This window comes from Oryctolagus cuniculus, chromosome 7, assembly GCF_051225735.1.
Source record: "Oryctolagus cuniculus isolate XC-2025 breed Fujian yellow rabbit chromosome 7, ASM5122573v1, whole genome shotgun sequence".
NCBI classification, from domain to species: Eukaryota; Metazoa; Chordata; class Mammalia; order Lagomorpha; family Leporidae; genus Oryctolagus; species Oryctolagus cuniculus.
Genome location: NC_142873.1, coordinates 157,561,602 through 157,588,127, shown reverse-complemented (window position 1 = coordinate 157,588,127; position 26,526 = coordinate 157,561,602). Strand labels below are relative to the sequence as shown.

The window sequence follows — 26,526 nt, the reverse complement described above, 5'->3', positions numbered from 1 at the left end:
CCGCTCCGTACCCCCGTCCACACCCAGTCACGCACACTCCGCACTTTCCGAGGCGACAAAGGTCCCGCCGCCTCCTCGGCCCGGGCATTTTTTCTGTCCCACTTGACAGCCAGGGCGGAATAATCCTTTTGGGGACCAGCCGGCCCCAGCCAAGCCGGACGCCGCCGCAGCTGAGCGCGCAGCTTCTGCCCATTGTTGGGGTCTGCCGGGGACCCCCCGCCGCGGCCCTTTGTCGCCCGCTCCCCGCCGGGCCACTCCAGATGCGCCACCGCTGCCTGCGCCCGCCCGTCCCACGCGCTCCGGACCGCGCCGAGGCGGCTGTCACGCACCGGGAGGAGTGGGGCCGCCTCGCCCGGTGCCCACACGGCCGGCGGGCTGCGCCCGCCTTTGTCTACCTCCTTTGTCTGCCCCGCGCCCTCGCGGCGGCTGTGGCTAGGCCTCTGGGGAGAGGGCCCAGAACGCCGAGCGCAGCTGGCGAGGGCGCGCCGGCCGGGAGCGCGCGGGGGCCCGGCCAGGCCGGGGCTGCCCCTCGGCGGGGGGCAGTGGAGCCCGCTGCCCTCCGCCCCTCCCCTGTCCCCTCCCCGTCCCCTCCCTTCCCCGCGCTCCCGCCCCCTCCCCTCCCTCCACCGTCCCCCTCCCCCTTCCTTCCAGCCCCGCTCAGCCTGGGCACAGCCTCCTGCCGCCCGCGCACCTCTAAGCGCCGTCCCTGCTCCTCGGCTGCGCTCGGCTTCCGCGGGCGCTCGGCACCGCGTCCCTCGCCCCTCGCCCCCGCCCCGCCGGCCGAACAGGTAAGGCACGGCCTCGGCCCTCCCCCAGCCCCGCCCTCCCGCCTCACCTGGCCGCACGCCCGGACAAAGGTGGGCTACCTGGCGCGCTCAGGGGCGGGGCGCACGAGGGACCGGGGCTGGAGGTGAGGATGCCGCTTCTCCCCTGCCCTCGGACCGGTCCGTCCGCCCGCTTCGGCCCCTCGGTTCCTCGCCGGGCTCCCCTCGGCTTCTGGCTGGGCTCGCTCTCTCCTCGGACGCCCAATCTCCGCGCTCTGACACGGCCTCGCCGCGCCCTCGGGGGTCCCGGCTCTCGCCCGCGCTCCTCCTCGGCACTAGCCTTCCCCCTCTGGGACCCGATCTCTCTTTGTGTGTCTCTGTCTCTGGGTCTCCGGCCGGGGATCCCAGTTGGCCACGGCTGGAGACGACCCCAGGACTTCTGCGCCCTGGGCAGAGGCGACGGGAGGGAGCGCCCTCCTGCCCTGTCGGCGAGGTGTGTTGGGGGAGCGCTGGGCAGCCCCACGCGCTCCCATCCCGGCCCCGCCGGTGCCGCGCCCTAGCAGCCCCGACGGCGCGGGCTCCCTCCTCGGAGCTCCTGCTCCTTCTCCCTCCCCGCCCCTGGCGCTTTCCGGCCGCACTCGAGGGTCTCAGCGACCTTCGGGAGCCGAGGTTGGAGACTGGAGAGCGCCTGTGTTTCCCGCCAAGTCTTCCTTGCCTCCCTCGGCTGGGTGCTCCCTGGGCCTCTCTCTTCCTCAGGGGGACCCCTGCCCTGGCTACTCCTCCACGCTGCCCACCTCCCAGCCTGGCCATGCACAGTCGACAGCAGTTCAAGTACCAGCGCTCAGGGGTCAAGCAGGCAGGAACTCTGGGAGTGATCTTGGACAAAGAATCTCAGAGCCTCAGTGGCCCCGACATAAAAGGGGGTAATAATAGGACCTACCTCGGGAGAGGAGAAAAGCATGTCGGGTGCCTCCCCCCCACCCCGCCCCGCACATGGCTGGGGGAGGGGAGAAGTGTCTACAGGCCCAGACGAGGCTGGGGCTGGGGGCTGCACAGAAAGAAATGGATCACAAATTCAAGGCTTAGAGACACTTCAGAGGAATCCAACCGTGGCACCCTCGGCATTTACACCATTTACACTGCCTGCCAAGCCCTCCCCTGCCCATCCAGGCTCTCACACTTACAGGGTGAAAGAGGGGTCTCTGCTCTCAAAATGAGGTCAATGTGGCTTTGCCAACAGCTGGCGCTCGGTCAGCAGGCATCCATGTGTCTCGTCCCAATTCTGAGCCGGTGCCTGGCCCATCTCTGTGCTAGTGGCACCGGCTCAGAAGCCATTTCTGGTCCTCTGCATGGGGGCAGGGGGTTGTCCTGCTGCGACCGTCCAAACCCCTGGCCATCATCTATGTGGTGAGAGCAGGTGACAGCCACTCTGGGAGTCTGGCAGTGACGTGGGCCAAGTGGTTTAATGAGGGCAGGAAAGCGCCCAGCCGGCAGGTGTGGGCGCCCCTGGCTGAGTTTTTGTTCCAGCCACAGGCAGAGGCTTTCTCTCCTGAGAGCTGAGAATGGGGCTGGGGACTCCCTAGCCCAACACGCCCACCCCACCATGGCTCCTGCACAGCGCGAAGACCCGGCTTCGGTGACCCCGGCCCTCCTCCCATCTCCCCCCTCCCTGCCTTCTTTCTGAGCTGGAAGCCAGCTCAGTGGCTCCAGCAACCCCCAGGCTTCTCCCAGCCTCCTTGCCTCCAACACAGAGGAAAATGACCGCACCCCTGCTGGCTTCCTCCCCCCTGCCCCATTCCATCTGTCCCCTCTCCAACCCAAACCCCTCAACGCTTCCCTGTGGCCACTAAATTAACCACAAAGACCTCTGCAGCACCTAGCCTAGCCTGCCTACCTCTCACCTTGGCTTCGGCAATGCTGGACAAGTACTGAGCTCTTCCCTCCAGCCGAGGGTCCCCCTACCACGTGTTCAGGTTAAGCCTGGCCGTCCTTGCAGGCCAAGGTCAGATGGATGTCCTCCCCTGTAGGCAGCCCCCTGCCCTCCCTGCCTCCCTGTCTCCTGTGGTCTGCTCCTCACGGGGTGGGGGCTGGCTCCGTGCACACTTAGATTGAATGGCGACCTCAGTCAAGGAGACAGGAATGAATGGGAAACCACAAGGCACAGCTTCCCTCCCCCCCCACCCGGGGTTCTGCCGGCCAGGTCAAAGGCAGAGTCAGCCTTGGCACGGGCATTGCGGAGGAGCGAGCACCTGCCTCTGTCTGGGTGCAGGTTACAGAGGCGGGACGTGACTCGGGGTCACACAGACCTGATTCGCATCGCACCTGCTCACTTAGCCACTGTTGGGACCCAGAGGGAGGCGCTTCCCTGGTCTCTGCGGGGCATGTGATGGGGATGGGGCAGTGAGCAGGAGCCCCCTCCAGGGAAGGTTCCCAGGGGCCATCCCAGCCTCCGTGGTGCGGCCCAGCCGGGTGGGGTCTGCCTCTCCCCTCTGCTCCAGCCCTTCCCTTTGGGAGTGAGACTCTGTGGTCAGGGACCAACAACCCTCCCCCCACCCCACCCCCAGTTTTAGCCCCCACAATCCCAACACCGCGGCAGGTCCTTGTCCTTTGATGGGGACAGCAGCGGTGACAAGGGAGAAGCCGATGGTGGAATCCAGAGCAGCCGGGATGAGCTAAGTGCACGACTCAACAGCTCTAGGTGTTCTCTCTGGGCTGGGCCCCAGCGTGTGGTGCACGAGCACACGTGCGCACACACACACACACACACACACACGTCCTAGAATATCAGCAGTGGTCGAAGGCCGATTTCATCGGGTGGCTGTGGGTTCGAATCCCAGTTCGAACACTTGCTCCGCTGTGTACAACCTTAGCTAAGGCCCACAAAGCTTTGTCCAGACAGCTCTCTGCAGCCGTTGGGGCTGGTGCTGTCTGAAGATTGTGATCCTCTTCAAAGGGCCAAACTGAAGAGGGCTTGAGCTCCAGGCCCGCGAGAGCCGAGGCCCAGTAAGTGACACCCAGATACTTTTCAGATGTGGGAATGAGGCACAGAGAGGTAAATTGACTTGCCCAGGGTCACACAGTCATCAAGTGCTGGAGCCAGGATTCGCACCCCACACCCTCTGCCAGAGCCACCACCAGGCATTATGTTAAATTGTCCAGGCACTAAGATGATGAAGTTTGGGGAATAAGGGGTCGCCCATCCCCCCAATCACACATGCGCACACACATGCACATATACACACACATGCGCACATACATTGCTTGGGAGGGGTGGCGAGTACCAGGAGGGAAAACTAACACTCAGGAGGTGGGTGGGGGTCCTAGGTCAGGGGGTGCACAGAGCTGGGAGCCCCCTCTGTGGAGGCCCCAGCACGCCCCCTGCAGGCTTCTGAGGTGTGAGGCCTTGGGCTGGGCACCCCAGGGCTGCTGCTGGAAACAATCAAGGCAGATGGAGCCGCGCCTGCAGGGCAGCCCAGCCTCCTCTGCCCACACAATGGCCCTCCAGGCCGGCCCAGACCTGTCGGGGCCATCCATCACCAGAGAGGACAGAGGACACGGCCACCTGCGCCCGCCCCCTGCCCACACTGGGGGCCTCCCAGCCCCCCCCTCCGTCCCTGGCTGTCTCACCCTCCTCGTCCAACTATAGCCACTGCTGATTTCACCCTGGCTTGTTGTCTCCCATGCATCTTCACCTCCCCTCGTCCTCACAACCCCTACCCCAACATTTCACGGGACAGATTCTGAGGCTCAGAGAGGCTGAGAAATGGCCCTCGGTCACACAGCACAGCTCTTTCCACCCTGCGCCCTGCGTGGTGAGGGCTGTCCCAGGGCTCCGCTGGAGGTGGTTGCTGTCTGTGTGCTGGGTTCAGTAACAGGTCTGTGCCCCATCTTTCTTTAGACCTTGGCCTCTCCACCAGGCTGTGTCCCCCTGTCGGTGGGGACACCTGGGGACAAGGCTGTGTCTTTGTGTGGTTTAGAAGCTGCAGGTTCTGTGCACTTCCCAAGGCCAGTGTGTGCCTCCCCTCTCAGACTGGGAATCCTCTGAGGGCAGCAACTGTACCTCCCTCGTTAGACTGATGGCTTCCGCAGGGCAGGCGCTGTTACTTCTTGCTTGGACTGTGGATGCACACAAGGCAGGAGCTGTGTCTGGGGACCGTGGCAGCTCCACACTCCAGCCCGGATCTCCCCTCTCACCCTGAGCCAGGACTCTGTCCCCGTCAGATTGTCAGTTTGTAAGAGCATGAGCCGAAACTCCCCCTGCAGACTGGAGCAGGTTCCCTTGTATGGGGCCCTGTGCTGCACCCAGAGCGGTGGGGCCGGTGGCTGTCCACCAGGCTTCAGGCTCCCATGCAGCTCCATTGCAGAGAAGCACCTGGTACTCAGCAGGCCACGAGGCAGAGAAAGGCCTGGGGTGGGGCAGGTGGCCCTGGTGGGGGAGCGGGGAGGCCAGAGCAGGGTGGGGGTGGGAGAGTGGGAGTGGGAGGGGGGTAAAGCCCCAGAGGGCAGGGACATGGACAAGGATTGGCCCAGGACTATCAAGGTGTCTGGACACCAGGGAGCGCCCACCAGGACAGCTGCGGAGTCCCAGCCCCTGCTGGCCACCACTGAGCTTCCCGGCCCAGCCCTGTGCTGCACCTGCTCCGTCCCTCCCTGGAGCGCCCCGCCCTCCCCCTGAAACACTGGAAGCACCCACTTCACACTCAGGGAGATTAAGATTCACTCTGGAGGAGGCGGCGGCGGTGGGAAGGAGAGAGATTAGAGGGACAGCACTCAGCCCAAAAATGCCTGGGGAATGAATGGAGAATCTGCCCCTCCCCCCTCCACTCTCACTTAGGATGTGAGATTCCCACCGCACGAGCAAAATCCCCTGTTTTCCAGGCAGCTCCCCCTGGAGGAGACAGGCGTTCTTCCCCGGGGTCCAGGAGCTCCGAGGGCCCAGCTGCAGCTCCTGGGTTTGTGGGGCTGACTGCAGGGTCAGACCAAAGAGCGGGCAGGGGGTCTGGGCCCAGCCACTTCTGTCCTCCAATTCCAGCCATTCCGGAAGTGTCCACCTGGTGATGGGGCGGTGCCGGAGGTGGGGAGGCAGGGGGAGCACTCGGAATTCAAGCATTCGTGCCATCTTCCTGGAAGTGTGAAGTCATTAGACAGGAGCGGATCCCAGCATCCGAGGACATCTGTCCTCCGTGTCACGGAGCCCTGATCTGGGGGCAGCACTGCCTGCCCTGCCCCGGGCCCAGGCTGGGGATGGGGCGGTGCAGAGAGTGTTCGGGGAATCTTTTGGAAAGCAAGGGCAAGGGCAAGGGCAGAGGAGCAGCACCGGAAGTTGTTTCCATGGGGGCAGGGGTGAAGCATGGATATGGTGCCAAGAGTTTAGTGACATGGAGGGAGGCACCTGCACAGCGACTGATGATGGAATTGGGCCCCACTGAGTGGCCAGGGTCCCTGGCATGCAAGTGGTGAGCTGCCCAGCTGTGGCCCGCAGGCCTACACCCCCTGGCTCGAATCCCCATGAGCAAAGAGGCCTCGCCACTGGGCTGGAGGAGAAGACCCCTGACCCCAGCCAGCCAGAGTGGATTCAGCCGCTTCCTCCCCACTGGGCGCGCTCAGAACAAGATCCCCTCGGAGGCGGGTCCTGGTCTCCCGCTCCACCTGCCCAGGGTTAGCTGAGGGAGCTGCCTAGGAGCTGCGGAGGTAGCCGGGTTTCCCTAGGGAGGGTCTTTCCGCACCCGGGACCCTGCCCTGTCCAGCACCCTTGCCCCCAGCACCGTGCCCTCCTTTCTGAGGAGCCCTGGAAAGATAGAAGCACCCCAGTCGCCCCAAAGGGGCCCTGTGCTGGCCCCAGGGTGCCATCCCAGCAGCCAGGCCCGTCAGGGTCTCCCTGTGACCGAGGGTGGGCGGCGTTAGAGAGGTGGCCCTGGCGGGGGGGAGGGGGAGGCCTGGCCTGGCAGCGGGTTGCTGTGACTGTCTGTGTGTTTCCTGCTCACAAATACTTCCTCTGAGTCCACACTGGCTGGGTGCACATCCTGAGGCCCTGGAGGCTCTGCCCAGACCCTAGGGGATTCGCCCTGTCACCTCTGCCCCTAGGGGCTGGCTGTGGGACAAATAGGAAGAAGAAGGAGTGGCTGGGGGCATTAAATGCCAAGCTCTCTTGGAGAAAGGGCCTTTGAGATCGGCTAGCCCAATGGTCAGGGGCTCATTTCCCCCACCCCCTGCCAAAAATAAAACTTTTGTTGAACAATGGAAATATTTTGCCAAATGAAACATAACCTAGAATCATCCCAATTTACACGAAGCCAATAAAGCGAGGGTTTAGGAGCGGTGCAGCAGCCTCCACCACTGATGGTTCTTGAATCAAAATTTCCTCTATTTGGTGGCAGGCTTCGAGGCACAGTGGGCAAAGCCGCACATGGAGCGCCTACACCCCGTATCAGAGTCCTGGCCTCTCTGCTTCCAATCCAACTTCCTGCTCATGTGCCTGGAAGGCCGCAAAAGATGGCTCAAGTTCTAGGTGCCTGCCACTCACACGGGAGACCTGGACGGAGTCCAGCCTTGGCTGTTGCAGGCATTTGGGGTGGGAATCAGCAGATAGAAAAATTGATCTGTGTGTGTGTGTGTGTGTGTGTATGTGTGTATCTCTACCCACGCTCTTTGTAGATCTGCCTTTCAAGTAGGTGAAAAAAGTTTTTCTAAGATCGATTTTATTTACTTGAAAGACAAAGTTACAGAAAGAGAGAATGGGTTGGGGGGGGGAGAGAGAGAGAGAGAGAGAGATCTTCCATCCACTGGTTCACTCACCAGATGGCTGCAACAGCCAGGGCTGGGCCAGACCAAAGCCAGGAGCCAAGATCTTCATATGGGTCTCCCACAAAGGTATAGGGGCCCAAACACTTGGACCATCCTCTGCTGCTTTCCCAGGCCATTAGCAGAGAGGAAGAGGAGCAGCCAGGACTCGAACCGGCACCCATATGGGATGCTGGCGCTGCAGGCAGCAGTTCAACCCATTCATTAAGTTTTGCTTTCTCTGTCTATGCGGACAAACCCTTAAGCCCTTCATTCGCTCACACTAGTCCTCCTCAGCGTCTCCCACACAGATCTGCCACAGCCCCTGCTATGCCTCGTTTTAGATTATTTACTTATTTGAAAGTAAATCAGTGAGGGAAAAAAAGAAGCTGTCCCCAGTGATAGAAAATAATGCCACCGATGGATGTCAGTTAGGCTCTTTGAAACGAGGCTGAGCCTCTGCCGGCTTTTGGCGCACAATAAAGTAGGGCAGCAGCTCCTTTATCCTATTCAACTGCTTGCTTATGGGAGAGTCAGAGAGAAAGCTCTGGCTCACTGCCTGCAGGCCCACCGAGCTCAGGCCGGGCCGGGCCAAAGCCAGAGGCCTGGAACGCAATTGGAGTCTCCCACGCAGGTGGTGGAGACCCAAGAACTTGAGCCATCACTGGCGGCCTCCCCGGGGTGGGGGGCAGGAAGCTGAAGTCAAGAGCACAGCTGGGACTCACTCTCCCACCCCACCCCCTGACCCCACATCCAAAGCAGGAGTTTGGGTCTTTTTTTTCTTTTTTTTCCAGGTTTGAAAAGCAGAGTTACAGAGAGGAAGAGACAGAGAGAGATCTTCCATCTACCGGTTCACTCCCCAAATAGCCGCCATGGCTGGGGCTGGGCTAGGCCAAAGCCAGGAGCCTGGAGCTCCAGCCAGGTCTCCCACACAGGTGCAAAGGCCCAAGCGTTTGGGCCATCTCCTGCTGCTTTCCCAGGTGCATTAGCAGGGAGCTGGGTTGGAAGTGGCGCTCGAACCAGAATGCATATGGGATGCGATGCTGTGCCCCAGCACCAGCCCCGACTTCTTCACGGCTACGCCCAGCGCCTGCCTCCACAGTAGTTCTGTGCTCACCATGCACCCTGGCACACTCTTCTGCAAACCAGAAGGAAGCCCAAGTTACAATGGGGCTGTGGTCATGTTCAGATTGGGTAGAGATGGGTCTGGTGCTGTGGCGTAGAGGGCAAAGCTGCCACCTGTGACGCTGGCACCCATATGGGCACCGGTTCAAGTCCCAGCTACTCTGCTTCTGATCCAGCTCCTTGCTAATGTGCCTGGGAAAGCAGAGGAAGATGGCCCAAGTGCTTGGGCCCCTGCAGGCCCCTGCACCCACGTGGGAGACACAGGAGCTTCCTGTTCCTGGCTCCTGGCTTCGCACCAGTCCAGCTTCAGCCATTGTAGCCATCTGGGGAGCGAGTCAGTGGATAGAAGACTCTCTCTCTCTCTCTCTCTCTCTCTCTGTCTCTCTGTGTGTGTGTGTGATTTTGTAACTCTGACTTTCAAATAAACAAATCTTTTTTAAAAATAATAAGACTGGGTAGGTAATGCACCTGAGGGCATCTGTTCTTTTCTTTTTTTAAAGCCACAACCCAACCCCACAGCTGCTATTTTCACTGCAGTTTTCAGAATAGTTTTAAAAACAGTTAAAAAAAAAAAAAAAAAAAAAACAGGGTTAGAGTCAGATGCTTACAGAACCCCTGAAACCTGCTGTCCAAATAGAGCAGCGTCTCCAACCTCCCTGTCCCCGCAAGGGGGAGAAGGGGGGGAGGAGGACCGGGAGGACAGAGTCGGGGAGAGAGACTGGGGTCCGAGTTCCCCCAGTGAGAGAGGTTTGTTGGTTCCCAGCCTAACCCTGATCCATCAGCTCCCGGGATTCCTAAGGGGCCCCGGGCCCTCAGCCAGAGCCCCCCTCACTTGCTTCCCCAGCCCACCATGCAAGAGGCAAGAATGCTGGTCCTACAGCTGCCCTGGAAGCCAGGTGGCCCGAGCGCCACAGTTGTCTGCCAGGCGGGTGGGGGTGTGGTGGAGCCCCCCCCACCAAGGCTCCAAATGCAAGGCTATTGGAGGAGGGCATTCCAGAATCCTGGGAGGCCGGGGCTTGGTTCATTGCCTCAATTTGCATATGATGCTGGTTCCCGGCCTCCTGCAGGGTGAGGACAGCTCTCCCTACAGGTGGCAGCGTGGCGGGGGTGCTGGGGGCGTGCGCTAAGCCCCTCCCCTCTCCGCCAAGTCCTTATCCACGCTGCCGATGCCTGGCGTCCCGTGACCTGGGCCCTGACAGCTCGGCCCGCCCTCGAGGACGCAGCAAGGACAGACAATGAGGGAAGGCCAGGGACGCTGTCCCATGTGTCCAGGCCTGGAGGTGGGCCGCTTACCTGCGCACCGCCTTGCAGCTGTGTCGCCCTGCCCTGGCCTCGGGAGCCTTTGCACAAATGAGCACCTGGCGCCCCGGGCCTGGGATTGGACAAAGCAGGCCGGGGCTTGGCAGCTGCTTGGGAACTGGCGAGGGGCGTCTCCTGATCGCTTTTGTTTTATTCCGATGGTTAAGAGCCCAGTTGTGAGGGTGGTGGTGGCCGGTCGGACGCCGGAGCTCGGGACAGTCGGGCCAGCCCTGAGCAGCCGGGGCTTTGTGAGCCCCAGGCAGAACCATGCGGGTTGACGGGGGAGCGCGAGGCGAGCACCTGCCTTCCTTGTCGCCTGGCTGCTCGGTGCTTTGAGACGAAGCCCCCAACTGGCTCCCAGAGTGACACAAATGGATTAGAGCCTGTGTCGCCGGGGATCCTTGGCACGACTTCTGTAGCAGCCCACGCTTCCCGAGTGGCTCCCTGCCAGGCTGGCACAGCGCTGCCAGGCTGTGCCAAGATCTGTGAGCCAATCCCATGGAGTCTCCCACAGCCCTCACTCCAGGGCTCGCTGCCCGCCCCCCACAACACACACACACACATCCCGGGAATTTCTTTATGATTTTTTGCTCAGTATAAATTTGGTTGTACTCCACACACTTCTATTCCGATCCACAGTCACCAGTGTGTATATTTGTAGGGTCCTGGAGCTGTGACAGGCACCGAGGCAGGGTCCGATAACCCCAGCTCTAAAAAGCCGGGGGAGCACTGAGAGAGGAGCACGTTGAGGCAGAGATTGGAGGAGGCTTCCTGGAGGAGGGAGCACTGGGCAGAGGGGAGAGGTGGTTCCAGCCTTGGTGAGAACGGAGAGGCGGGAAAGGTGGGTCCCGGGGAACAGGGTCTGCTGGTGGAGACCCGAGAAAGCAGAGGTTGGGGCTGCCAAGCTGGGGTGGGGCTGCGCCGTGCAAGGTCCCGAGTGTCCAAGTGAGGAGCATGGGACAGAGCGGGAAGGCCATGGCCAGCCACCGACGTGCTGAGGCCAGAGCCGCGGGGTCGGCAGGGGCTGGGGGAGGGCAGTGCAGCAGAGCTGGGCTGTGGGACTCGCCCGCCCCGCCCGCCCCGCCCGCCTCGGGAGAGCCGAGATCACAGGTCTGTTAGGACCCTGGGGTGTGGGGGGTGTGGCCCAGGCTCCATCCGCTCTGCAGGCGAGGAGCGTCCCCCTGACACCCAGAACTCCACACCTCTCCTTCTGCTTCCCTGTTCTTTTCCTTAATCGCCCTGTCTTAAGCATTCTTAGGAGAGCCACTTAAAACACTAAGCTGGCCTGATTCCCCGCCCCTCCGATCAGAACCCGCCTAGCCGGTGCCTCCTTCCCAGTCTACTCAAACCTCCCCCAGCCCCCGCCCTGGTCCGGAGTCCGCTCTGAGCACTGCTCGGCCTCCTTACTCGTCCGGGTTGTCCGGAACCTCCCCTCCCCCCGCCCCGTTCCCGTCGTGGCCTGTGCCGTGCTCAGCAACGGTCTCACTCATCTCGATGGGGGAACGAGGAGTGGCCACGGGGACAGCGAGCTGCCGCACGTGCCGCGGGGCTGCCTTCTCCGTTGCCCACACTCGCTGGGCGTCCTGCCTCACCCCTCTCCCTGTGGGCGAGGGGGGTGGTTCTGTTCACGGGCCTGGTCCCCAGGGCTCCCCAGGTGGGGCTGTTCCTTGGGCCCCTCCCGGGCTATCAGTGTCCCTGCAGGCCAGAAGGGCCGGGCTGGGTCTCAGCCTTTCCAGTCTCAGGGAGCAGGCAGGGAGGACTAAGGAGTCCCTCGGAGCTGAACAATGCTTGATTGACAGGGCTTTCTTTCAAGTGGGGCCGCCTAAGGCATTCCAGCCCCCAGGCCTGGGGGCCCTCATTAGGGAAAGGCTGGGGGTGAGGCCAAGGGGCAGGAGCCGGCAAGGTGGCCAGGATGACAGGCCAGGAAGAACGGCTGTGGCTGTGTGCCGGGGAGCTGACGGTGACACAAGTCCAGCCCTGTGTCCCATGTACTGCCCCCTTAGGCAGGGCCGGTGACAGGGGACAGGCCAGTGTCCCAGTCCCCCAGGACAGAGGACACCCCAGGCCTGGAAGAAGGGAGTGCAGGATAAAGAGCACAGAGGGGGGCAGTGGGGGCAGTATTTTTGTTTTGTTTTGTTTTTTTATTTATTTGAAAGGCAAACTGCAGAGCGAGGAGGAGAGACAGATCTTCCATCCTCTGGTTCACTCCCCTAATGGCCGGAACAGCTGGGGCTGGGCCAGGCTGAAGCCAGGAGCCAGGAGCTTCTTCCCGGTCTCCCACGTGGGTGCAGGGGCCCGAGCACCAGGGCCATCGTCCTCTGCTTTCCTAAGCGCATTAGCAGGGAGCTGGATCGAAGCGGAGCAGCCAGAACTGGAACCAGTGCCCATCTGGGATGCTGGCGTGGCAGGCGGTGGCTTAATCGGCTCCACCACTGCGCCGGCCCTGGGAACAGTGTTTAAGTAGCCACCGGAGACTCCCACGACCCACGTCCCACGTTCCACGTCCCACTCTGCAGGGCCTGGGTTTGAGTGCCGGCTCTTCGCGGGGCTGCAGCTTCTGGCTGACGCACACCCTGGGAGACAGCAGATGACGGCTCAAGTACTTGGACGGCTCAAGTACTTGGAGACGCGGAGCGAGCTCTAGGCTCTGGGCTTCAGCCTGGCCCCTCCCCAGTGTTGTGGGCTTTTGGGGTAGGAGCCTGCCGTGTCTCTGCAGGGGTGAGGTGAGCCTGCAAGGCTGGTCCCCTCTCCACCCTCCCCTGGGGAACCGGCCGGGTCAGGGCTCCGAGGTTCCGCGGAAGCCTCCCTTCGCCGCCCCCTGCCGCTCGCTCGCCGGGGTTTGGCGCAGGGGTAGTGTGGGGGCGGCAGGGACGGCGCCGGCTGGAGGGCGAGATGCGGGATCCAGGGGCTCCTCACACGCGGCGGCCGGCCTCCTCAGCACTGGGCAATTACATGGCCACAAATCACAAAGAAACAGTGGCGTAAGCACCTTTGCCAGCCTAATGGGATACTCAGGGGGCCTGGGGAAGCCATAAAAATTCAATCAGTCCGGCTAACGTGAGGCCGCCCGTGCGGTGCTGATGCAGCGAGGCGGCGCGGGGGAGGGGCTGGGATGCGGTGGAGGTGTCTCCGACCCCGACCGCCCCCCATCGGCCTCTGCAGCCCCTGCCCCCCGCCCCGCTGGAGGGAGGGCCCTGGGTACCCTGCGGGCAGGCAGCGCTGGCTCACAGCACCCTGCAGGGGTCAGAGGCCAGTCTGACGCGCTGGCTGGGAGAGTGGGAGAGCCCCCACCTTAGCGGGAAAGGCCCAGGAGAGGCAGAGCCGGCTGTCCCGGGACAGCAGAGGGGGACGAATGACACTGCGGCCGCTTAGGAGTCGTGACTTCGCCTTAACTGCCGCCTCGGAGCCGCGCGGGAGATAGCAGGTGTCCCGGCAGCGCCTGGCGAGGGGCGGGGCGAGGTCTCGCCGCCGGCTGCCCCGAAGGCGCGCGCTCCGCCCCCGCGCTGCTGGTCACGTCGAGGGCCACGCGCGGGTTTCTGAGTCCGGAGGACTCCGCTGTGTTCCCCGGGACTCGGCCAAGGGCAGAGCGGGTGCAGAGAAGGGATCCCAGCCCCGGGTCCCACCCTGGGCGCTGCTGTCTTCCTGGGCGCGAGGACTCCTTGTGCTGGGGGCCCTTGGGCGGCACCCCTGACCTCCACCCCACCCGGGGCTTCGACCACTAAAAACCTCTCCAGGCATTGCCCAATGTCCCTGGGAGGCAAAGCCCCTCCCATCGAGAAAAACTGGGCTGCAATATTGGGGGGTGGGGCGGGCAGGGGAGGGGCCGCTGAGCAGCCCTCGTGCACCGCTTCCTTGCAGGGAGAAGCAGGGGCCAGGCCCCCGTGCACGCCGCCTCCATGCTGTTCCTGAGTCTCCTGGTGCTCCTGCAGCTGAGCCTGGCCGGCTCCCTAGCTTCTGGGACCCCCGCCCGGAACCCGCCCGAGAATCACATGGAGCTCCCAGGCCCTGCCCTGTGGACACCTCAAGCCAGCCACCACCGACGGCGGGGGCTGGGCAAGAAGGATCAGGGCCCAGGCATGCCGGGCCGACGGGCCCAGGATGGGGTTGTGGTCACCACTGCTAGGCAGGCCTCCAGGTTGCCGGGGGCTGGGCGGCCGCTGCCTGAGCAGAGTCCCGCAGCCCTGGTGCAGAGCAGGGACCGGCTCCTGGGCCTGGCGCCGCCCGCCACGGAGAAGGAGAACAGAGCTCCAGGCTGGGAGAGGAAACGCGGCCGAGAGCACAAGAGGCGCAGGAGCCGGCTGAGACTGCACAGAGGTAGCCCCAGGGCTGTCGGGGGCAGGGCCGTGCTCCTGGCCCCGGGGCGGGGCGGGGCGGCCGGGGACTCCGAGGATGCCCAGAGGGTGTGGTCTCTGGGAGGGCTGGAAGAAGGGAGGGGCAGGGAGACGGCTGGGGGTGGAGCATGGGAGGAGGAGGGGTCACCCGTAGGTCTTATCAGGAAGTCCCACCTCGGCTCTGACCTAAATCTATCCGACTGGAACTCCCCAGTGGAGATGGCTCTATCCGGTGCTGCCCAAGTACATCCTTTGATCAACTCTGAGATGCTCGGTGGGGGCTGCGGGGGAAGACCCTGGAACCAAGCTCTGTCTGAGATCAGATCCCGGCACCCCAACTTAGCCGCCGTGTGGCCCTGGGCCAGTGACCGCTCTCTGCCTCAGTTTCCCCCTCTGCAGCATGAGGGCTATGCGCAGTCGGGGACATGTGGGGTCAGGAGCAGCAGCAGTGGCCATGACCCCTCAGCGCCCTGTGGATGCTGAGTCAGTGCCCCCAGCCTGGGCGCCGGGGACGCGGGGAGAGACACCACAGCCCCCCGGCTCCTGCCCCTGCTCTCTGTCAGGGCTGCTCCCCCCACAGCCCTGCCTCCCCCCCCCCCCCCCGGCCCTGGCTGGAGCCTGCCCCTCCCGTGGACTCCTCCCTTGGAGCCTCTGAACAGCTCTTCCCCCGCCTCACCTGGCCCCAAAGCAGCTTCTGTGTCTTCCTGTGACAAGACTGCCTCTAGGGGCCGCTGGTGCCACCAACGTGGTGGGGTGGGCAGCGGGGGTGGGGTTCTTTGGGAGAAGGGTGCTGGGGCTCAGTCCTTCTGCAAACAGCAGGACTTGCTGCCCTGCCTGGCCGACTGAGACACCCCAAGTGAGCAGAAGCCGGCGGGGGGGACCCTAGCGTCCACCTTCAGTCTCCCAACCCCCGGAGGCTGTCCATGCCCCCCCGGGGGGGGGGAGGGGTGCTGGCGCTCCTGAGCACCAGCCGGCAGGCATACGTGGAGCGTGGCCCTGTTCCTGCTCCCCGGCCCCCCAGCCCCCCCCACCAGTGGCACAGCGGGGCCCTCCTAGGAGGGGTGTTGGCTGGGGGGGGGCAGGCAGGAGGTGGGCGGAGGAGGTTTGCAGGCTGGGCCGGGCTCGTCTAAGCTCAGGCTGACCCAGCCTCAGTTTCCTGGTCAGCAAAATGGAGGTGTGGGTCCAGTGGTCCCGAAGTCCCCTTCCGCTCTCTGGGACTCATCTCTGCAGGGTGACGGGGTGCGACCCCAGCTGACCCAGCTGCAGTCAGAACCAGGTCTTGCCTGAGGAAAAGGGGCCCCCTCCCTCCAGGCCCTGCACACTCTGCCCCTCGCACTCGCCCTCCCGCGGTGCCCGGGTGCCTTGGGAGGCGGCATCAGTGGTTAAAAGCGTTGGCTTCGCTCACAGATGGACCTGGGTTGAAACCCACTCGTGAGCTGTGTGTCCTCGGGCAAATCGCCTGACTTCTCTGTGCACCAGCTTCCTGCCCTGTAGCTGAGCACCCGCTCCTCAGAGCTCCTGCGGTGGCCAGGGTGAAACACTGCTCGCCTGGGACCCAGCACCCAGCAGCTGCTCCGTATACTGGGGGAGGACTAAGCATCACCATGTTGGAAGCACTCACTCGAGGGTGAGCCCGCTGCTTTCCCAGAGGCCTCGCCCCTCTGCAAAGCTTCTCATCGTGTTGCTTCCGCCTCGAACTCCACCTCCTCCAGGAAGACTTCCAGGATTAATCCTACTGGTTCCCATTTCTATACCTTCATCTCTGGCTGCACCCACCCTACCAGACCTGGACTTGCTGGAATGTTGCTTCACTGGGAGCGTTCTTGGGCCGTCTCCCCTGCGACACTAAGAATGTAGCCGCGACACTGAGAATGTAGCCGCGACACTTCCCCTCTGAGTTTCCCACTGCCGCCTCCCCCGGGAGAACAGGTGCAGGGATGTTGGCTGACCCCACAGCTCGTCTCAGGGTCCTGCTGGCCCTGGTGGGCAGCAGGAAAGGTGAGTAGGAGAGGGCAGGCAGGTGAAGTCCTGATCTTTCTTCCCGTCGGCGCCCGGCCCCTTGTGCCTCAGGTCGAGCCTTGGTCCGAGGCCCCAGCTCCCTGATGAAGAAGGTGGAACTCCCCGAAGACCAAGCCTTGGATGCCACCATGGAGGACTCCTCCACCAGCCTGGCCCCCACCATGCTCTTCCTGGCCACCCTGGAGGCAGCGCCAGCCACCGAGGAGTCCCTCGTCCTGCCCGTGACCTCGCTGCGGCCCCAGGTAGGGGCCCCCAGCAGCCTCAGACCGTGCACTTAGGGAAACAGAGGCACGGCTGCCGGTGGGAATTGGAGCAGGTTGTCAGGTGTCCTGATGCCTGTGCAGGCTATGCCAGCCTGGGGTCACGGACCAGGAGAAAGTGGGCCTGGGGCCACTCTGGGGACAGCCCGGGAGAGGAAGCAGGTGCCAGCTGGGTGTGCTGGTGTCCGAGTGCAGGGCCCCGAGGCTCTTTGTGGGGAGAACTGTACACAAACAAAAGAGGACAGAACACTCATAGTCATTTAAAACTGTTTATTTATTTACTTGAAAGGCAGAGTTAGAGAGAGCGCGGGAGAGGCAGAGAACTCTTCCGTCCACGGGTTCACTCCCCAGTTGGCTGCCACGACCAGGGTGGGGTCAGGCTGAAGTCAGGAGCCAGGAACCCCATCTGAGTCTCCCATGTGGGTGGCAGGGGTCCAAGTAATGGGGACATCGTCTGCTGCTTCCCAGGTGCATTAGCAGGGAGCTGGATGGGAGCAGAGCACTCCGGTCTGGGATGCCGGCGTCACAAGCCACGGCTTTATCCGCTGTGCCACAACCCAGCCCTACTAGTGGGCGTTTTAAAGCTGTGCTCTCGTGACCCAGGATGAAGGAGTATGAAAGAGCTACAGAGAGAGATAGAGACAGAGAGAGAGAGAAAGAGATCCATCTTCCATCCGCTGGTTCACTCCCCAAATGGCTGCAATGGCTGGAGCTGGACCACTCCAAAACCAGGAGCCAGGAGCTCCTTCCAGGTCTCCTACATGGGGGCAGGGGCCCAAGCACTTGGGCCATCTTCTACTGCTTTCCCAGGCCACAGCAGAGAGCTGGATTGGAAGTGGAGCAGCCGGGACTTGAACTGGCACCTTTATGGGATGCCGGCACTGCAGGCGGCAGTTTTACCCACTAAGTCACAGCACCGGCCCCACTCCAGCCCTTTAAAAAAGCTAAGGAGAGCATTCAAGCAAGCAAATGTGGACAAACACTGTAGGGCAAATCTAAGGGCCTCATTCCTGCACTGTTTTGTGGCTCTGATGGTTTCAAAAAAAATCATCTAAAGGTTCAATAAGAAACAACAGATATAAAAGAAATCACGGCCGGCGCCGCAGCTCACTAGGCTAATACTCCACCTAGCGGCGCCGGCACACAGGGTTCTAGTCCCAGTCGGGGCGCCGGATTCTGTCCCGGTTGCCCCTCTTCCAGGCCAGCTCTCTGCTGTGGCCCGGGAGTGCAGTGGAGGATGGCCCAAGTGCTTGGGCCCTGCACCCCATGGGAGACCAGGAGAAGCACCTGGCTCCTGGCTTTGGATCAGCGCGGTGTGCCGGCTGCGGTGACCATTAGAGAGTGAACCAACGGCAAAGGAAGACCTTTCTCTCTGTCTCTCTCTCTCTCTCTCTCTCACTGTCCACTCTGCCTGTCCAGAAAGGAAGGAAGGAAGGAAGGAAGGAAGGAAGGAAGGAAGGAAGGAAGGAAGGAAGGAAGGAAGGAAGGAAGGAAGGAAGGAAGAAAGAAAGAAAGAAAGAAAGAAAGAAAGAAAGAAAGAAAGAAAGAAAGAAAGAAAGAAAGAAAGAAAGAAAGAAAGAAATCAAACTTTTTAGGCCTCTTTTTGGGTCTTGCGTCCCTTGAGGTTCTGATGAAAGCCGTGCTTCTCCACCCCTCCCCCCACCCCACCCGCCCGCCCGCCCTAAGGGTCATCCGCAGGGCCCCAGGCCCATGCAGCCCACGGAGGTGCAGCCACCGTGAGCAGATCCAGCGCAGTCTCTGGCGCTCAGCTCCCCCCAGGCCACGGCCAGGGCTGCAGACAGATAACTGGGCTCCTTCCTCCTCCTCCTCCTCCTCCTCCTCCTCCTCCTCCTCCTTGTGGGCGTCCAGGCCCCACAGGACAGCAGTGCCTTTGCATCTCCCAGGGGCCTCGGTGCCAGGTCGCGGGTAGCCCGCCTACTGTGTCCACGTGCTGGCTCTGGTCCTTGGGCTGGGAGCCCAGGCTGCCCCGCAGAGGACAGGCCGGGTGGGTGGCCGCTCTCAGGAGCCCCTCCGAGCCCCGCATTCCTGCTGCCACAGGTCAGAAAGCTCCAGTTCCTGCCTCTCTCCCCCTTGTCTGCAGGTGCAGCCCCGGCCAGATGGGGAGGTGATGCCCACTCTGGACATGGCCTTGTTCGACTGGACCGATTATGAGGACTTAAAACCTGAGGTCTGGCCCTCCGCAGAGAAGAGAGGTACCCCCACCCCCACGCCACCTGTGCCCGGGGCCCCTCTCTCCTGCCCCCATCGGGGAGGCGCTGAGCCTGAACAGGAAGTGACACTCAGACTGGAAAACGCTGTCAGGTGCATCCACCGCTCCCCCTTGGGGAGAATCTGCGGGGTCTGTGCTGTTGTCAGTCCCATTGCAGAGAAGAGAAAACTGAGGCAGAGAGAGCGCGGTCCGAGCCGCACTGTGGGGGCGGTGGCACGGGCTTAGTCTCTGCGGCCCGCTGGGCCCCAGCTGCTGACGGATCTCCTTGTCCCCAGAGAAGCACTGGAGCGCGCTCTCCGGTTATGGCAATGCGACAGCGCCGGCTGAAGGGGAGCCGTGCAAGCATCACCAGGACTGCCTGCCAGGTACCTGCCAGCACCCGCGCTCCGGGACCACGGCGGGGCGGGGGAAGGGGGCTCCCAGGCCGGTGAGCAGGGCTCAGGGCCCTCGGCCCTTTGTGGCTCAGACACGACAGCAGCTGCCACTTTCCCGGGAGTTGCTGTCCTACATGCGCTACAGGACTCAGGGCAGTCTGAGGGAGACACAGGTTCATGGTCAGCCTCGGTTTTCAGACTCAGGTGCCAGGTCTTGTCCCGGTCACATAGCTAGGAGGCAGCGTGAACCTGGGCCGGCCTGGCTGCCTGGCCTTTTGGCCACCGCCCCTCCCCGCCTCCAACCAGCCTGGTCTCCTCTTGACCTCTCGGGACCCCTGGCAGGGCTGCGTCCCGCCCTTGTGCCCTCACTGAATCCTCAGCTGCCCGGTCACTGTCCCCATCAAGCCAGGCCAGGAGCAGCGGCCTGGCGCTGGGGCTGTTCCACTCGCTTTCCCCAGGGTGCACCTTTGCTCCACCCACGATCAATCAGTGCCCGAGCCGGGACAGCTGGGGTCTCTGCCGTCTGCCCCCCCACCCCTGGGGGGCCTGGGCTGTGACATCCATCGGGCGGTTCAGCAGATGGCCCACCCTGCCGGTGCCCAGCCCGCCACAGGGATGATGGATCTCCTGTCAGGGGTGGGGGAGCGCAGGCAGGGCGGCGGGGCAGGGCGGCTCAGCGTGGCTCAGCGCACGCTTGCTGTGTCGGCAGGGACCTGCTGCGACCTGCGGGAGCGCGTGTGCACCCCCCACAACCGGGGCCTCAACAACAAATGCTTTGACGACTGCATGTGCGTGGAAGGTGCGTGCAGCCCCGGGCGGGGAGGAGGGGCGGCTTGGGGAACCGCGGGGCCTCTGTCTCTCTCTGCAGGCTGCTTCCTGGAAGACAAGATTTCCTGGCAGGGGGTGGGTGGAGGGGCCTGTGGGGAAGGCGGGAGTGGGAGAATCCCTGGGGAGCTGAGGACAGGCACGAGCATAGCTCTGCTCGGCGCCGCCCCAATCTGCGAGCTCATTTAGTCTGGGCTCCTGGCATCTCTTCTCAGATTTGCTTTTCTCACCTCTCGAAATACAAGCTGGCGCGATCGCCCACGATCTGGAGGGGAGAGGAGGGGGGAGGCAGGAGCTTTAAATAAGATCCAACCTGAGAAGGCTGTGCTTTCACACCAGAAACCCAGCTCCAGGTGCCCCCAGTGACAGCGTGGGGCGTGGGATTCCCTCACCCCGGGAGGGGGACCCCTGACACCCGCCCCCCCCCCACTGCTTGGGGCTCCGTGCTTTCTCACAACGGCCCCGGAAGGGAGTGCTTAGGAACCCAAATAAGCGAAGTTCAAGTAGGCTGCCCAAACCTGCAGGGCTGGAAGAGTGCTGGGGCTATTTGCTGAAAACCCTCAGGGAGATGCTAGCATAGAGGACAAGCCTGAGGCTCTCCCCCCTCCCCCGCCCCACCCCTCTCAGTAGTAACTCAGGGGCCAAATCCCCCATCCCAGCATGGAGCAGCTCCAGGGAGCCACAGATACCCCGTCTGTGAGCATTGCAGTACCTATTGCTAGAAGTACTCTTTAACAAATTACGTCAAAGACAGAGTGACAGAGAGGGAGAAAGGGAGAAGCAGAGAGAGAGAGAGAGAGAGAGAGAGAGAGATTTATCTTCCATTCACTGGTTTACTCCCTAAATGGCTGTAATTGCTGGGGCTGGGCCAGGCTGAAGCCAGGAGCCAGGAGCTTCATCCGGGTCTCCCACATGGGTGCAGGGGCCCAGCCACTTGGGCCATCCTCTGCTGCTTTCCCAGGCTGCTGGCAGGGGGCTGGATCGGAAGTGGAGTGGCCGGCACTCACAGCAGCAGTCCCTGGAAGTTCTTACACACAAATGCCTGGGTCTGCCGCATGGCGCAGCAGGCGAAGCCACCGCCTGTGCTGCCTTTGTCCTGCAAGAGCGCCAGTTCAAGTCCCAGCTGCTCTATTTCCGATGCAGCTCCCTGCTAACGTGCACGCACCTGGGAAAGCAGCAGAAGGTGGCCCGAGCGCTTGGGCTCCTGCCGCCCGCATGGCAGACCCAGGTGGAGTTGCTGGCTCCTGGTTTCAACCTGGCACAGTCCTGGCTGTTGCAGCCATTTGGGTAACGAATGAGCAGATAGAAGATCTCTCTGTCTCTCCATCTTTCTCTGCATCTCACCTTTCAAATAAATAAATATTTTCTGATATAAAACAGAGCAAAGGCCAACACAGAACAATAATTACTCCATAGCATCCAACAGCCAATCAGCGTTCGGTCTCAGCCCCTCGGCAACCTGAGCCGCTTGCCCTATTTTGCTCACGTTACCTTGAAACCGATCCGCTGTGTGAAAGCAAGAAAGCGATTCAGTTCCCGTTATCCATTCATCGGGCAGGGAAGAAATCCTTGCCGAGTGCCTGTGATGCGTCGGGCACGGAGCTGGGCGCTGGGAGGAACCTCTCAGCCAGTCCTGCACCCCCACCTTCCTTCCCAGGGAGCGAGCAGGCAGAAAGCTCAGCGGGAGATAAGCTGTCCTTGGAAAGTCATGTGGGCTGGTACGATCAGCCCTGGAGTTGGCTCAGAAAGCGCGGGAGGAATAGACGTTGGAGCCAGCCGGCTGCACGTGCCGTGGAGCGTGTCGGGCGTAGGGGGTTCCTGGCAGGAGGCAGAGTAGAAGGGCAAGAGCCCGAGAGAAAGGAGCCTGGTGTGGTGCCTACTGACCGACCGACGGGGAGGTGGGAGAAGCTTCCAGAAGGCCCCCGCAGGACCCTATCGGCCTTTGCTGGACTTTTTGGTTCGTCATGGGAAGTGACTGGCGGGTTCTCAGCAGAGGAGTGGCGTGCGTGGTCCGACGTAGCTGCGGCGTGTGGAGACAGGAGGACAAGGCAGCCGGGGCTGCGGAGGCCAGGGAGCTGTCACCCATGTGGAGGGTCCGGGCCCCATGGCATAGAGCAGCAGACCGAGGTCTAGAGCGAGCATTTGAATCCAAGGCGTCCGGTGGCACAGTCCTAGGTCTCTGGGCCCGCCCGGCCAGGGCGAGGGGCTTGTGGGTGGCTCGGTGGGTGCCCGTCTGCCCAGGGACCCCTTCCTCTCTAGGCAGCTGAAAGATGGGTCCGTGCCCGAGGCCCACGTGCACTCCAGGGCCCCACCGATACGGAACTTCCTCTGCAGACTCCAGCTCCCTGGAAAGATAGAGGCCGTGACAGCCAGGGAGCTCTCGGGGGGCCAGGAGGGGCTGGCACCAGACCGCCTCACCAGCAGGGTCACTGGGGATGCCAGGAGTCCTGGGAAACCCCACAGCATTGAATGCAGGGCCCAGGGCTGGAATCCAGCTCCCAATGTCAGCCTGGATTCTGGGGGGGCTGGAGGGGCTTCCGCCCACCCTGACCCTTCCCTGCATTGCTGGTGGGCTTTCAGAGACCCCAAGGACAAGCTTCCTGGCGGTGATGAAAAGGGTCTCCCGGTCGAGCGGGCGCCGGGGCCTGAGACGCAGGGGGTCCTCGGGCCACACTGGAACCTGGCTCTCCAGCCACCAAAATGCTGTGGCCTTCTGCGGCCTCAGATGGACAGTGTATCTGCCCACATGTCTCAGGGCGACCGTGGCCTGAGACTCACAGCTGCTGGCGGGCCGGATGGCCGTGCCTAGTTTAATTGCGGTGGCCAGGGAGGGTCTCTGGGAGCCGATGGCTGTGAAGGGGCAGGGAATTCTGGCCGAGGGAACAGCAGGAGCAAAGGCCCTGAGCCCTGACACAGGAAATAGACAGTGTGTGAGGGAAGGCAAGAGGACGAGGTGTGGCCAGGGTCGGCGAGTGAGAGCAGAGCGGAAGGCGAAGATTGGACACGAGCGAGAGTCCGGGTCTCCGGGAGCCTTGTTGGCCAATGTAGGAGGCTTCCATGCCTTTGTTTGTTATTAAAGCTAAACTTTTTTTTTAAAATATTTATTAATTTTATTTGAAAGGCAGAGTTACAGAGTCAGGGAGAGAAAGAGAGACAGATTTTTTAATCCACTGGTTTATTCCCCAAATGGCCACAAAGGCCAGGACTGGGCCAGGCTGAAGCCAGGAGCCAGGAGCTTCTTCCAGGTCTCCCATGCGGGTTCAGGGGCCCAAGCACTTGGGCTGTCTTCTGCTGCTTTCCCAGGTGCATTAGCAGGGAGCTGGATCGGAAGTGGAGCAGCTGGGACCCAAACTGGCACCCATATGGGATGCTGCAGGTGGTGGTTTAACCCGTTACACCAAAGCATTAGCCCCATATGTAAAGATTCTTTTAAAAAAGTATTTATTTGAGAGGCAGAGTGACACATAGACAAGTGAGAGAAAGAATCTCCTATCTACTGGTTTACTTTCCAAAAGTTTTCTTTCTTTTTTTTTTTTTAAGATTAATTTATCTGAAAGAGTTACAGAGAGAGAGAGAGAGAGACAGAGAGAGGTCTTCCATCTGCTGGTTCACTCCCCAGATGGCCGCAACAGCTGGAGCTGTGCCAATCTGAAGCCAGGAGCCAGAAGTCTCTTCCGGGTCTCCCACACAGTGCAGAGGCCCAAGGACTTGGGCCATCTTCCACTGCTTTCCCAGGCCATAGCAGAGAGCTGGATGGGAAGAGGAGCAGCCGGGACTAGAACTGGCGCCCATATGGGATGACGGTGCTTCAGGCCAGGGCTTTAACCCACTGCGCCACGGTGCCGCCCCCCCAAAAAAAAGGTTTCAACAGCCGGGTCTGGGCCAGGCCAAAGCCAGGTGCCAGGGACTCCAGCATGGCCTCCCACGTGGGTGGCAAGGACCCGAGTACTTGGGCCGGCCTCCGCTGCCTTCGCAGCCGCATTAACAGAAAGCTGGGTCCGAGGCAGAGTAGCTGGCATATGGGATGTGGGATGCCGGTGTTGTAGGCACAGTGTAACCACAGTGCCAGCCTGAGATGTCACTTTATGTAATAGGGAGCTATGGGAGGTTCTATTGGGAATGATAGAATTTGAGCCACTGAAAAACTTTTTTTTTTTTTTTTTGACAGGCAGAGTGAACAGTGAGAGAGAGAGACAGAGAGAAAGGTCTTCCTTTGCCGTTGGTTCACCCTCCAATGGCCGCCGCGGCTGGCGCGCTGCGGCCGGCGCATTGCGCTGATCTGATGGCAGGAGCCAGGTGCTTCTCCTGGTCTCCCATGGGGTGCAGGGCCCAAGCACCTAGGCCATCCTCCACTGCACTCCCTGGCCACAGCAGAGAGCTGGCCTGGAAGAGGGGCAACCGGGACAGAATCCGGCGCCCCGACCAGGACTAGAACCCGGTGTGCCGGCGCCGCAAGGCGGAGGATTAGCCTAGTGAGCCGCGGCGCCGGCCTTGAAAAACTTTTTTTAAAAGAGGCTGGCGTTGTGGCATAGCAGGTAAAGCCGCCGCCTGCAGTGTCGGCATCCCATGAGTGCCACGTCCAGTCCCGGCTGCTCCACTTCCCATCCAGCTCTCTGCTGTGGCCTGGGAAAGCAGCGGAAGATGGCCCAAGTGCTTGGACCCCTGCACCCGCGTGGGAGACCCAGAAGCAGCTCCCGGCTCCTGGCTTCGGCCTGGCCCAGCCTGGGTCATTGCTGCCATCTGGGGATGATTCTCCTCTGTCTCTCTGGAACTCTGCTTTTCAAATAATTAAATAAAGCTTAAAAAAATTTTTAATAACTTTTCCTTCTCAGTGTAGACGACTTTTGGGCAGTTTTACGTTTGAAGAAAGCGGTGCAGAATCCTCAGAGTTCCCTCACCCTCTTCGTTTCCGCCTGGGGCTGCTTGCTGCGGCCACACGCGGTCACCCAGAGGCCATGGTTGCTGGAAGATCATCCGCCCTGGACTCACAAAGTCCTGGCGCGTGCAGAGTCCCGTGTTTTAAGCGCCCTGAGGCAGGGTGGGCTACAGGGAATAAAGGAAGCGGGCAGGCCTGACCCTTAACATCCCTGACCCGCGTGCCTTCCTCTACCCAGGGCTGCGCTGCTACGCCAAATTCCACCGGAACCGCAGGGTGACGCGGAGGAAGGGGCGCTGCGTGGAGCCCGAGACGGCCGACGGCGACCAGGGCTCTTTCATCAACGTCTAGCGGCCCACAGCCGCCTGGAGACTGAGCCCGGGGGGCTTGGAGAAGCCGGGCTATTTGTGTATAACTTGGCAGTGAGAGAGATACTGGGCCTCGGGCGCAGGACACTCGGCCCCTGCGAGCGGGCACCTGCACAGCCCGCGATGGCCGGGTCGAGGGTGCCCTCTACCGTCCGACAGCAGCACTGCAACAGCTTCCTGTTTCAAATGCAGCGGCTTCGCAGAGCAGCAAGGGGGCCCCCCTGAGAGGCGGGGACCCCGGGGTGGGCCCCGGGCGCTGTGCTCAGCACTCGGCGGCCTCAGTCGCTCTGGATGATCACGACGACCTTTTCAAGCCGGTTCACAGATGTGCACACGGAGGCACGGTGGAGTTCTGTGGCTCCTCGGCCCGAGATGTGGTTGAAATGCAGGCTGGCGGGACAAGGCTACGACCGTGGACCCAGGCTGCGGAGCGCCGCGGCCCCCGTTCTTGCCCCTCCACAGGGAGGCCCCAGTGTTCCCTCTCCCGTGGAAACTGACTGCTCTCCACTTTCCCTGGACAGAAGTGGATCACCTTTGCAAACAGAATGAAATGTACATTAGGCATGTGCTTGCTTGTATGGCTGTGGAGTGATTTAGGCAGATGGGTCTGAAATTCTGAGCTATGAACTATCTGGAGAAAACAATAATGTTGTCCTTTGCTTAAAAAAGACTTTATTTTTATTTATTTGACAGGTGGAGTGACAGAGAAAGAGAGAGGGTGGGGGAGGGAGGGAGAGAGGGAAGGAGGAGAGAGGCAAAGAGAGATCTTCCATCTGCTGGTTCACTTCCCCAAATGACTGCAACAGCCAGGACTGGGCCAGGCCAAATCGAGGACCTCAGAACTCCATCCGGGTCTCCCACATGGGAGGCAGAGGCTGAGAGCTTGAGCCAGCATCTACCTTCCCAGGTCATTAGCAGAGAGCTGGATCAGAAGTGGAGCAGCCGGGACTCGAACCAGCACCTATATGAGACGCTGGTGTCACAAGCAGTGGTGGCTTAATCCCTCTGCATATAGTGCTGGCTCCCAAAAACTTTGTTCTTTATGCAAAGGGACTTGAAAAGGCTCATGGACAAATAGAATTAAGAGATACGGTGCAGACCTGTGACACCTGCCCAGAACACTTGTCCCAGCAGATCTGGCTCAAGGGGCCACCTCAGAGGGCCATGTAGGTCCCCCACTGGCGTCCCAGTGCTGGTCAGCCCTGCTGTCTGAGGCAAACCAGGCTGCAGATAACAAAAGCCTTCTTCCCCCTGCAGATTCCTGGCTGGCCTTGG

The 26,526-nt window shown here is 61.7% G+C and overlaps 1 protein-coding gene across 1 annotated transcript; it reads left to right on the top strand.

Annotated features, from left to right (window-relative positions):
- Positions 1–717: 717 nt before the first annotated feature.
- On the top strand, positions 718–25,887 carry DRAXIN (dorsal inhibitory axon guidance protein). The gene is made up of 7 exons (XM_051834350.3): positions 718–788; positions 13,827–14,282; positions 16,370–16,560; positions 18,680–18,791; positions 19,084–19,173; positions 19,892–19,981; positions 25,122–25,887. The coding sequence occupies exons 2-7, from the start codon at positions 13,865–13,867 to the stop codon at positions 25,232–25,234; spliced, it is 1,014 nt and encodes a 337-aa protein (XP_051690310.3). The 5' UTR covers positions 718–788; positions 13,827–13,864; the 3' UTR covers positions 25,235–25,887.
- The last annotated feature ends 639 nt before the right edge of the window (positions 25,888–26,526 follow it).